Source organism: Mustela nigripes, chromosome 1, assembly GCF_022355385.1.
Source record: "Mustela nigripes isolate SB6536 chromosome 1, MUSNIG.SB6536, whole genome shotgun sequence".
Classification (NCBI taxonomy): domain Eukaryota; kingdom Metazoa; phylum Chordata; class Mammalia; order Carnivora; family Mustelidae; genus Mustela; species Mustela nigripes.
Window position 1 is genome coordinate 6,459,426 of NC_081557.1, and position 11,976 is coordinate 6,471,401.

Genomic DNA, 11,976 nt, shown 5'->3' on the forward strand with positions numbered 1-11,976 from the left:
AGCAGAGTAGGGGTGGGGTGTGAACATCTGCTTGCCAACAGACCAAATAAATGTTTGTGAGCGAGAAGCCAAGGGGTGGCCTAGCTTCAGAGAACGCCTCAGTGAGTGCCAGCCTAACCTGGGCCAATGGTCCAAAGGCCTGTCCTTCTAAGTGGTCCCGGGAACCTGGCCGGAGCCTCTGGGGACAAACCCCCTTCCCCTGTCATGTCAGGAACACCCGCACAGACACAAATAGTAGTGGCTTCTTTACTCCCTGAAGTCCCCTTTTCTCCACAGAATATTTACAAACAGGGACAGGGTAAGGGGGACTTCACCACCAAATTCCGGGAGGGGGAGTGGGGCAGTGCTAAGATGCGCCTCCGAGCGCAGGGAGAGTTCCTGAGGAGGGCCCAGGGACCCCGCTGTGCCCCAGGTGCCCTGAAGGGCCTGAGCTGTAGCCAGCAGGTCCCCAGCCAGGCTGAGGCTGGACCAGACAGTCGGCTCAGTCCAGATCGGTGGTGGGTGTGCCCAGCTGCTTGGATGCCAGGAGCAAGCGGGTGGCAGCGCTCTCCGACTCAGCCTGAAGCCTCCGGTTGTTGTGCCGCAGGCTCCGGACCTCCTCCTCCAGGGCTGCCCTGTCGGCCCTCTCCTGGGGTGGGGGAGGCAGGTGTCACGACGCTGACTCCTTGCCCAGGGCAGCCCTGTACACTCCCTGCTGACCCCCAGCCCACCCACACTGTCACCTTCTCCAGGTCCTCCTGCAGCTTCCTGAGTGTGGCCTCCAGGTGAGAAACCTTCTCGGACAGGCTCCTGGGTTCTGGCCTGAGGACAGAGGGGTCAGGTCACAGGACCAGGCAGGCAGCAGCACCTCTGCCTGCCCCCCCCCCCCCAACCCACTTCAATGGGACAGGCCCAGTTCCTGTGTTCGCAGACTTCTATGTCTGGAAAAGCAGAGCCCTGCCTGGGACAAGGCTTAGTTCTCGTGCATGGGCACCGACGGTGGTCCCACGCGCACAGTGAAGGGACTAGGTCCGGCACCGGGAGACTTACTCAGCATCGGCCTTTGGCATTCCCTTGCCATCTCCATTCTCCGGGATGGGCTGTCCTGTGGGTGGACACAGGGATCGTGTGGGCAGGCAGGTAAACGGAGAAAGCCCCACCCTATCCCGGCTCCAGCCCCAGCGCCCTGGTGGCCTCACCCTCCCGGGACAGTGACTGCAGGATGGTGTTGCAAGTGGAGGCGATCTCTGAGATGGACTGCCACTCATCTTCCAGGGTCTCACTGCCTGCCTCCGACATGACTGTGGACACAAGGAGGTGGCTCAGCCAGGGAAGCCCAAGCCAGCTGCTCTGAGCCCCACCCCCACCCCCACCCACCTTGCCCTAGACTCACTTTTGCTGATGGAGTTCCGCAGAGACAAGGTTCGTGGCAGGAAGGAGGCTCTCAGCTCTGGGGCCGGGTCGACCCTGTCCTCACCACCAGTGGGGCTGCTAGGCCCATCCTGGGGGGGTGTGAATGGGTATGGATGCACAGACGTCCACCACCACCATTGTGCCCAGCCCCGTGCTTCAGGCTCCAGAGCCTTGTTTCTGCTCACCTGGGTGGGGGGTGTCTGTCTGCCAGTACTGGGTGCTGCCGGCTTGGCCGTGGTGGCCAGGAGGAGGTCCGGGGTGGTGTTGGGCAGGACCGGGGCCTCGTCTGACAGGGAACTGGGGAGAGCAGGGACAGCTCAGCAAGGGAAGCTGCACCCCATGGCCCCTGCTTTCAGGACCACACCGGTCCAGCCTCACTGCGCCTAGAGAGGAGGGAAGGCCGAGAGGGGGCACCTGCGGGGGGACGGTGAGTGCTGGCTGTGCAGGAACTCAGTCCTCTCTTCGGCCAGATCCCCAGGCCCTGTGGGACTGCCACCATCGTGCAGGCACAATTGCAGCAGCTGCTTCGTGGTGGGCAGCAGGGTCACCACCCCTGGGGCCTCCTCCTGCACCGGCTCGGGGGGCCCCCGCCGGCTGGGCTCCTGCAGAGATAGCGTGTACAGCTCCGAAAAGCTCCTGCAGGGAGGAGTGGGCAGTGTCAGGCAGGAACGGCCCGTCCCCCGGGTCCTCCATCTCCAACCCCACTCCCAGCTGTCCCTGAGGCTCACTTCCAGGAGGAGAGCTCTCCAAACTCCCTAACAATGAAAACTGTTTGCCTGACTGCTGGCCATTTTTCCGGCCCCAGTGCTGCCCCTGCGTATCCCGGGCAACTTGCTCGGAACACCAGTTTCTCCATCTGTGAAATGGGGTTAACAGTCCTGGTCCACAGCTTGCTGTGAGGCTTTAAATACTAACACAAGTAAATCACTTAGCGTGGAGATCTAAAACCTACTGCTCGTGAACCAAATCCAACCCGTGTGCCTTTTTCTGTTTCAGCAGATGTGACTGTTCTTGTACTCCTGTGTGAGAGTGGGTTTTACATTGTCAAACCATTGAAAGAAATCCAAAGAATATTTCATGGCACGTGAAAATCAAGAAAATTCGAATTTCAGTGCCCACAAAGTTTTAGTGGAATAAAGAAAACTCATGCATTTACCAATCGTCTACGGATGCTTTTGTGCTACAGCAGAGCTATGTACCTGTAGCAGAGACCAGATGGCCCAGAAAACCTAAATATTTATTATCTGGCCCTTTACAGAAAAAGTTCGCATATCCTGGCTAAGACAGCAATTAATCAATAGCATGTATGTGTCTTGGATGATCCTTAAAAAAAAAAAAAAAAAAAAAAAAGATGGAGCTGATTGTTAGATCCCGAGCAGTGAAAACAGCCTGTTTAATTGGCTTCACACTGCATATGTGACTCCCAGGGATTAAGAGACAGAGTCTCTCGAGGAGAGCCTGCCTCAAGGTTAGTTAGGTACTCTCTGGGAAAAGCTAACGGCGACCCGGGAGGCCCGGGCTCCGAGGTGGCCAGCGGCCGGGTCCTCCCGCCTCCCCGCGTCCCGGGCCTGACCTGCGGGGCCGGCCGCTCTCGTCGGGGGGCAGGACGGTGACGCAGACCTTGGGCGCCGAGCGCAGGAGCTGGGCAGCGGCCTCAGAGCCCAGCGTGGGCAGCGTCTGGCCACACACGCGCAGCAGGCGCGCCCCCGGCCGCAGCCCCGCCGTCTCGGCAAATGTGAAGCGCTCCACGTGCGTGATGAAGCCCTCGGCGTCCACCTCGAAGCCCAGGCGGCCTTGGCCGTCGCGGGGCAGCGCCAGCTCGCGGCTCTCGCAGCCGCGGCTCACCAGCTGGGGCGAGGCGGGGCATGAGCGGGGGAGAGAGAGGGGACCGCCCCGGCGCCACCCCCGCCCCCGCCCCCGGGGCCGCCCGGACCTTCCCGCACCCACCGCGCGGACCCAGAGTCTGGGGCTCAGACAGCGCAAGCCACCAGCCCAAGGACCCCCCAGTTCCAGCTTTGCCAAGCGCCAGGGCTGGGTCTGCCCCCCCCGCCCCGGGTTTCCCCTTTCACGGGAGAGGCGGCGGGAGCGAGGGGTTCCACCGCCCACTCGGCCCTCGGAGGCGCTGGGGGGACCCGGCGGGGAGACTGCCCTGACTCCCGGGCCTCACCTGCAGGCGCGCCACGACCTCGCCTACGGCTTGGCCGGGGGACCCGTCGAACCGCAGCGTGATCGCCTCCCCGCGGCCGTAGTACAGGTCGAGCCTCTGCTCCGAGAAGGTCCAGGCCAGCACGTCGCGACAGGCGCAGTTGAAGACCACGCGACCGTCGCGCGGCGCCACGAGTACCAGCGCCTCGGCCGAGATGCCCAGCAGGCAGGGCACCTCGGCGTCGTCGGGACCTCCGGCCTCGACCCCGGCCCCAGCCGCGCCCCGCGCTCCGGGCGCCGCGCGCACGCCCCACACCAGCGCCCCCGCCGCCTGCAGCTCGGCGCCCGGGCCCCGAGGGGGCGCCCGCCGCCTCCCGCCCAGGGAGGGCAGGCCGAAGCGCGAAGCCGAGTCCAGCGACGTGGTGGTCACCTCGTTGGTGGCCAGGTCCTGCAGGTACTGCTGACGCGTCCGCGTGGCCATGGCGTGGAACTGGCGTGCGTGGCCCGCTGCCTGCTCGCCATTGAGCGCCTTGGCCAGCAGGAAGGCGCGGAAGTCGGAGTTGGCCGCGAAGGGGCCTCCGCCCGGGGGCAGAGCTGGTCCAAAGGCCGGGGTGTCCTGGGTGCGGCTCACGGCCACCCTGAGGGGAGGGAGGCGGGAGTCAGGGGCAACCGGGAGGCCCCCTGACATCGGCAGAACTGAGACCTCCTCCGGGCACCCACCTGTACGAGGTGTGCGGAGTGCAGGGCGCGTCAGCCCGCACCACCAGGAACACGTGCTGGAAGTGTGAGCGGATGGTGGTCGGGGAGAAGGGCTTGCTGCCGGGCTCCTGGAACACGATGGTCACGATGTCGTTGCCGATGTGGCGTTTCCGCAGGAGCTGGGAGTTGGACGGTGGGGGGTGTAAGCGGGACCTGTCTGTCCTCCAAGCCCCTCCACATGCAGTCAGGCCAGAGCCTGGGCGTCAGTGCCCCCCCCCCCCCCATCTGCCCCTGGTCAAGGTCTGGGTGTTTGCCTCTGGGGAAGATTGTTAAGGCTCAAGAGAAGCCAGAGGAAGGCTCAAATGCCTCCACCCACACAGCACTGCTGCAGGGGTCCCCAGAGGCTCTTGGCTACCCCCCCCCAAGCTAGCCCCCTCACACCTGCTGCTGGTTATTGGGGGTGTAAGGCAGCATCGTGGACACGTGGAACATGATCTCGTGGTCCTGGTAGGTGGTGTAGAGGGAGTGCGTGCCCGTGGAATCCGCTGCGGCCAGGGAATTGGGGACACAGAGGGAGAGGAAAGGGAATCTTCTTGAACTTGCCATCCCTGCCTGCGGTCTGGAACTCCTGTGTCCCCAGCCAGCAGGTGGACAACCCCTTCCCACCACGGGCCATGAGCTCTAAGGGCCTCAGCTTTGGCTGCTCCCTTCCCCTTCCCCCACAGGCTCCAGGCTCCAGGCAGGCGGGCTGAGACAGAATGAAGACCCAAAGGAGGAATGGGCCGCTATGAGGGAGGCGGGGGTGGATGTCCCGGGAGAGGACAGATGTCGGCCCAGGCACCAGCATGTGGGGAGCAGCTGAGAGTGGGAGGCAAGACTGGTGCTCCATGAGGGGCCCTGGGACACTTCCAACCAGAGAAGCAGGCGCGTTCCCCAGGAAGCTGGGCTGGCGGACTATGTGTGTGGTGGGGGGTGTGGTGCCCGCACACCCCCTTGGCCCCAGCTCAGATGGTAGGACGTCAGGGCCTTGGGGGACGATCCTAGTCCCTCCTTCCAGCCTATGGCTCGCTTGGCCCCGACAGCCCCTGGCCTGTATCCTCAGCCTACCCAAAGAACTCTGCAACCCCGAGCCTGGGCCCAGGCCAGCATGGGGTAGAGAAGTGACAAGGCAGCTGATTCCCACCAAAAGGCCGTCTGCCCCCCACTCCCCAGCCCCCCAGGACCTCACTTTTGGTGTCCAGTTGGGCCCTGTAGCTCTCAAAGCCTTTGAGCCGCACCACGTCGCCCAGCAGGGTGAGGAACTGCATGAAGGCGGGTCCTGCCTCGCGGTTGTTGTACATGTCCTCCTCCGAGGCCTGGCCCGCGCGGCAGTACAGGACGCCCACCTTGCGCTGGAAGCTCAGCTGCCAGGATGGGGGGGGGGGGCGGGACAGATGGAAGGCCCAGGTCTCAGTCTCTGGGGTCCCCCCCGCAGGTCTTGGGGAATGACCCGGGGGCCGGGCTGTCTCTACATGTGGCCCTGAGCCCCACCCTCCCTAAGCCTCCTCTGGGTCTTCTAAGAGGTTCGGTAGGTCCTGCTGCCAGTGGCCAGGAGAAGTCACACGTGGGAAGGGACCCGGAGGGGCGCTGGTTCTCGAGTGACCCCTTGAGAGAGAGGAGGTGGTTCGTGGAGAAGACCCAGGCAGAGCGTGCTTCATCCCAATAAATGTTCCTATTGTTCTCCTCCTTATCTCAAGGTTAGCCTGTCCCCCCCCCTCAAATCCCAGGCACCCCCAGCCCAGCCTCTGGAGGCCTTGAGCCCTGCACCACCTTCGCTTGCCCTGCCCCTGGCTCCTTTGGCTTCCTCCCATCGGGGGTTAATCATGCCAAGGTCAAGGTTCTCAGGCCCCTCCAGCTCAGGCCTCCTTTCTTCATATGAAACTTGTCTATCCCCACAGGCCCCACTTTGAGTGCGTCCCTCGGAACCCCTGCAGCCCCGCTTCCACCCCAGCGTCCCCTGACAGCCCACAGGCATGGCTTCGTCCTGGCACGGCCATACCACAGCAGGCACTTGAACAACTAAACGTCATGTTGCCTGAGACCCTAGCGACCCCACCTGCCCTGGTCTGGGCCTCTTCTCCACCCATGGTCTTCACCCTCAGTGACTGCAACAGCTGTCTCCATGGAAACACACTCCAGTCTCTGCGTCCAGCCCCAACCTCTCTTCTGAGCTCCACACATACTCCCCGCCGGGTGTGGCTTGGATGACTGCAACAGCCTTTGGCCTGGCCTCCCTGACCCTCCAGTCTGGCCCCCATACTCCAGCCAGAGGCTCTACCTCTCATATCTTTCCATGGCTCCCCAGTGCCCCCCCCCCCCCCCCCAAAGCCCCCCCCCCCCCCCCCCCCCCTTTCTCCCCAAGCACGACTCCAGCCACACAGAACTCCCTACAGGACCCCAGTGTGACCTGCTGTCGGTCTCTAAGCTTTCACACAAGTTGTTCCTTCTTCCCAGAAAATGCCTGATTTTCCTGACTTAAACGCTTATATTTCTACCATGACACTAAATCCCCGGCCAAGGCAGGGCTGTCAAAACAAACCATGGAGCCTTCAACATTCCCCTTTCACTGCTCCACAATCCCTCATGATTCCGTGTGGGTCAGTCTCTCGCTCTTTCCCCCTGCTGGCTGTGAGCTACTCAGAGACAGCACCTGGTCTGGACATGTCTCCAGCGTCCACTCTGGGGCCTGGCACCAAGGTTGAGGAAATGTTTGTTGAGTGGCTGACAGATTGAATGACACAGAGGAGGAGAATCAGAGCCAGCGGGCAGCTTTCAGCACAGGCTAGGGAGGGACTTCCACTGCCCCATAGTGGGATAGGCAGCCCCAAGGAGTAAGCACCCCGCACTGAGAGGAGACTACGCAGCACCTTGCTGGCCAAGTGCACAGAGAATGGGAATGACAGGTGTGTGCAGGAAGGGGAGGGGATGGTCAGACCAGTGCTTCTCAGCTGAAACGTACATAGGAATTAACTCCGGACCTTCTTAAAGTACAGCCTCTGATTCAGCAGACCAGAGGCGGAGTATAGGGCCCCCAAATCTGCATTTCTAACTAGCTCCCAGATAATGTGGATGTTGCTGCTGGTCTACAAACTTTACTTTGAGAGGCAAGGTTCTGGATGAACTCTGCTGCCCTCTCTGAAAGGCCAACTCTCCCGGGTCATCGTCTGGCCCAGATCAGGGTCAAGGCTGGGTCGCTGGGAGCTGGACAGGCTGGGTTCTGACCAGGTGTATGTAGCTGTTGGGTTGGGGTCCGAGTGGGGGCCCTGCCGGCCACTCACCACTTGCTCATCCAGCGTGAGCAGCGTGCGTGGCACCTTTGGTGAAGCTGAGCCCAGGCGCAGGCAGGTCGGGCTCAGCCACGGAGCCACGTGTTCCAGAAGCTTCCTAGGGGACAGGCCCCGTGGGGGCCCCGGCGGCAGCGCATCTTCCGAGATGGTGCCTCGGAGGGTCCGGAGCTGAGGAGGGGATGTACGGACCTCAGAATCCATACAGGTTTTCAAGGAGGCAATGCGCGATCGGATCCCAGGATCCCCGCTCACCTGTGTGGTCCGCACGATGATGCGGTAGCTGTGCAGAGTGCCCCCTCCGCTGCTTTCCTTCTCTTCCCTCCGCAGGCTCACTGCCACCGGGCCCAGCACCTCGTCCAGTCCGAAGAAGTTCTGATGTTCTGGTGGGGAGGGGGGCCCGGGTCGTGGATGACCGGTCCCGCCCCGCCCATCTCGAAGCCCCGCCCACGCCGCATCGCACCTCGTAGTGCAGACCCTAGACTAAGGCCCCCTCCCTCCGCTGCCCCGCCTACATCCTACAAGGCCAAATCCCTATTCGTGCGACCTCCCTGATGCTCGGCCCTCTGCCCCGCCCCCTCGGAGGCTCCGCCCACAGCACGCCTTGCCCCCGACGCAGAGGGCCAATGCCTGCCTGCTTCCAGGTCTACGTCCTGCAAGGCCCCGCGCGCCACGCCCATGTTCCGCGGCAGGATGTGAGCGGCCCTCCCTTCTGGCCGCTGATGTGAAGGAACAAGTTTCCCGCAAGGGTACAGAGGTTCTCAGACCTGTTTCCACCTCACAGAAATGTTGATGGGAAATCTCCCCCAAGCCCGGAGGGGTAGGAGGAAGAATCAGATGGCGGCCAAAGGCCTTAGGAACGTGGTTAAAGCTCGGCTCCGCAGGGCGGTTTGGGCCCCACAGGCAGAGCACGATCCTTCATATGGCCAGGAACTTAACAGGGAAGGGACAACTCGTGAGCCCTACTGTGTGCTCCCCAGGTGACAGGGACTGCCGCCCAGCCAGGCAGCCCTCCCCTTACCTTTGCCATAGAAGTACTTGCGGTAGTAGCCGGCGCCCAGGTCTGCGTGCTCCAGGCTGTAGGCTGAAGTTCGGTTCTGTGGCTCCTCCAGGACGGACACGGCGGCGTTGGGCAGTGCAGGGGGCACGGGTGGGGGCACGGGTCCACCCAGGCCCAGCTCGCCCTCACCCCCAAGCTCACTCACAAAGCCAGGCGCTTCAAGCAGCAGGTCCGAGCCCGCAGAGCGGTCCTCAGCAGAGGCCGGAGTCCCAGAGGTGGCCTCCGCGTGGCCCCCTGTCCCCCGCGGCTTTGGAGCCCAGTCAAAGAGGAGACTCTGCACGTCATAGTGGGCAAACCAGTGGGGCTCAGGCACTGGCGGAAAGGCGGGCTCCGGCTCCTCGGCCGGCAGCCCCAGCAGGGCCAGCGGGTCAGTGAAGAGCCGGGTGGGGCCCGCGGCAGGGCGGCTGGCCTCCTCGTGGCTGTGGGCACGGGCACGCGGGCTGGCTGGTGTGGGGGGCCGGGCCTCGCCCGCATCGCTGCCGCTGCGCAGGAGCGGGCCGCGGGCTGGCCTTGGCTCGAAGGTGTGCGGTGTCAGCGGGGGCCGTGCCGGCTGGCGCAGCTTGCGCGCAAAGAGGTCATCCGTGGGTGCAGGGGCCGCGCCCCGCCGAGGGCTCCCCACGCCGCCGCCGGCCCACATGGGCGTGCTGTGGGCCTGGCTCTCCGGGGAACGGGTCGCATTGGCGGGCACGGGGGGTTGGTGCCCGGGCAGCAGGCCAGTTCCTGCCCTGAGGGAGGAGGGGTCTGCTCAGAGGGGCCTGGGGAGAAAACAGGAACCCAGGCCCCCAGCCTGGTCCTCTACCACGCGGGTTGGCTTCCGGCCCCCTCCGCGACCATCAAAGCCGCTTCCGCTTTCCTGGCCACTTCCTTGTCTGCCTTAGGCTGAGGTTTCCAGCCCCCTCCTGAAGCTAAGCACTGGTCTGGGCCAGGGGCTGGGCTGTCCCAGTCTTGGCCCTGGGGGCTTGGAACCCGGGCAGCACCGAGGCTGCCAGGGTCCCTCAGTTCCTACTCACACACCTTGGCTTTGGCCTGGGCCCAGAATGAGGGTCCCTACCAAGTCCTGGCCCAGCTGGACAGATGGGTTTGTCCCGCCTGGGACGGGAAACCCATGGGGCCACTGGTGTCTGAGTCCGGCCCACTTGACAAAGGGAGGACGTCCTGTCCCCAGAGACCTTCCTCCCTGCCCCTCCCACTTCCTTCAGGGTCCCTGAGGAGCTGAGCACCCAGAAGCTGGGTCTCAATGTCCTGGCTCTCATGGCCTCAACACCTCAAGGACACAGGGGTTCCCGGGGGCACTGGCATGGCAACAGAAACGCAGGAGCACTTCCTTCAGTACAGGAAGTGGCCCCAACTCTGAGCCCAGCCCCCTGCCCAGCCCCATATCCTGAGGAAGGTGCTGGGGTCACACCAGCCCAGTCATGGGATCCATCACCCCAGCCTGAAGGACAGGCCCAACCAGGCTCACTCTCTGCGGGAGACTGTGGCCATGCCTGGGGGGCAGGGGAAGGAGTCACACAGATGGAGCCCCTTTGCAGGAACTGGGACCATGGGACCTCTGCCTACCTGATGTTGACAGGGGAGTCTGAGCCCCATGTGACAAATGCTCAAACTGAGGTCCAGATAAAGGGAGGCTCTTTGCCTGACATAATCCCACATTACAGCTAGGATTTGAACCCGGGTCTGCCAATCTCCCAGGCCTAAACAGTGCGGTACCTGCCCACAACTGTCCCTGTATGTGTAGGTGTGAGGTGAATGGGGGTTGGGCTGAGGCTCAAAGTCTCACAGGATGTAAGACTGAGACACCCAAGGCACCAGGGACCTGCTAAATGCGGAAATGTGTGGAGACCCAAGGGCAGGTGCAAAGGGTGGTGTGAAAAAGTTGGGGAAGGGGGGCCGCCCCAAGTGGACCCAGGTTGGTGTGGGCAGGCAGGGCAGGGATATGGGACCCTCCACTGGCAACACAGACAACTGCTGGCAGGTCTTGGTCCATCCTCCAGTGATGCTGTTGTGTGGCTGGGCAGGGACAGGGCAGGGGCAGGGGTTCCATGCAGCCCTCATCCACAGCTCCAGGACCCTGCAAGGGTAGGCCTCCAAGCTCGGGGTGCCTCCTCCCATAGTTTCTCCTAGACAATGTCTGACACCGAGGCTGAGCCTGTCCTCTCATCTCCAAAATGAGGTTACCCCTTCTGCCCTTTCCCAACACCACTGGGAGACTGAAAGGAGGTTCAAGAGTGTGAAGCGGCCATGTGTTAAGTATGTGGTGGTGAGGCAGGCCCTTGGTCCATGTGCCAAGCTCTCGGGCCTGGGCTGTGATGTGTGTGTTGGGGCGGGAGGGGACAGGAGGGGACATGAGAGGGGAGCTGTGTACGCCCCTGTTACGTGTGGGCTGAGCTCTGTGTATGTGTGCGTGCACAGCCCATGGGCTGCCTCTTGTTCTGGCCCAAGGCTGGGCTCTGGCCCTGCCTTCGGGGGTGTTCTTGGGCTCTGCCCCCCACCCAGCAGCTTCACACAGGGTCCATTGAGGCCGGGACATTCCTTGCAGCCTGTGTCACTGGGGGGAGAGGGCCGGCCCCGCCCCCACAGATCCGGAAGGCCTGGCTGCCCCAGGAGGAGGCGCTGGACGCTTCCCAGCACATCTGGAGGTCATGACCCCATTTCTGCTGCCAGGGGGCGCGACAGATGTTTCCTCCCAGGCCAGACCTCAGACTGGGGGGCGGTGTGCAAAGGCTGGGGAGGAGGCCGTCCCAATATCAGGGGAGCCCCAGGACAGGGGGAGCCCCGCAGAAGGCCGGCAGCAAGGGCAGTCGCCAGCGCCGCCCAGAGGAGTCGGGGGCCGCCGCATCCAATCGCCCTCACACTGGCCGGGCGGGCCGGCCCGTCACGCAGAGGAGAGTGGGGGCCGCCAGCCGGCCGGACGCAGGGGACTGGACGTGCTGACTCGGGACCGGAGCCCGGACGGAGGTTAGGAGGGTGCAGGCAGCGAACGCGGCAAGGATCCCCCTTCCACATACACACCACCCGGGCCCACGCCAAGCCATCTTTCCCCCTGTCCGGCCCGACCGCGGTGCTTCCACTCCCCCGCTCCCGCCGGTACCTCTGGGGCTCCCGCCTGGTGGCCGCCTCCCGCGCTGGGGTCCCGCAGCCTCTCCTGCTACTGCTCGGGCGCTGGCTCCGCCTGGGGGCGGAGCCATGTGGGGGGGCGGGACCGCCGCGGAGGGGGTGGGCCCAGCCTGGGAGCAGTGTGCGGCGGGAAGTTCAGAGGGCGGGGACTGGAGGCCCTGGGTCGGAGCACCCAAACCGAGCCCGGCCCAGTCCGGCCCTGCTGTTGGGCCTCCAGCCTCAGCTGAGAAACGCAGAATA

General features: G+C 63.7%; 1 protein-coding gene across 1 annotated transcript; it reads right to left on the minus strand.

Annotated features, from left to right (window-relative positions):
• Window positions 1–232: 232 nt before the first annotated feature.
• Window positions 233–11,815, minus strand: SIPA1 (signal-induced proliferation-associated 1). The gene is made up of 16 exons (XM_059401565.1): window positions 11,711–11,815; window positions 8,581–9,344; window positions 7,815–7,942; window positions 7,554–7,730; window positions 5,465–5,639; window positions 4,678–4,781; window positions 4,258–4,415; window positions 3,560–4,175; window positions 2,966–3,240; window positions 1,807–2,028; window positions 1,578–1,689; window positions 1,373–1,481; window positions 1,179–1,280; window positions 1,030–1,084; window positions 723–801; window positions 233–628 (listed from the first exon to the last, which is right to left on the minus strand). The coding sequence occupies exons 2-16, from the start codon at window positions 9,254–9,256 to the stop codon at window positions 482–484; spliced, it is 3,135 nt and encodes a 1,044-aa protein (XP_059257548.1). The 5' UTR covers window positions 9,257–9,344; window positions 11,711–11,815; the 3' UTR covers window positions 233–481.
• Between the last annotated feature and the right edge of the window lie 161 nt (window positions 11,816–11,976).

Coding starts and splice junctions, on each gene's coding strand:
- SIPA1 (XM_059401565.1), bottom strand. CDS start 9,256: ATGTGGGCCGGCGGCGGCGTGGGGAGCCCTCGGCGGGGCGCGGCCCCT. Junction 7,943..8,580: donor CAAGTACTTCTATGGCAAAG/GTAAGGGGAGGG, acceptor CCTCCCCACCAG/AACATCAGAACTTCTTCGGA. Junction 4,176..4,257: donor ACTCCGCACACCTCGTACAG/GTGGGTGCCCGG, acceptor CCCTCCCCTCAG/GGTGGCCGTGAGCCGCACCC.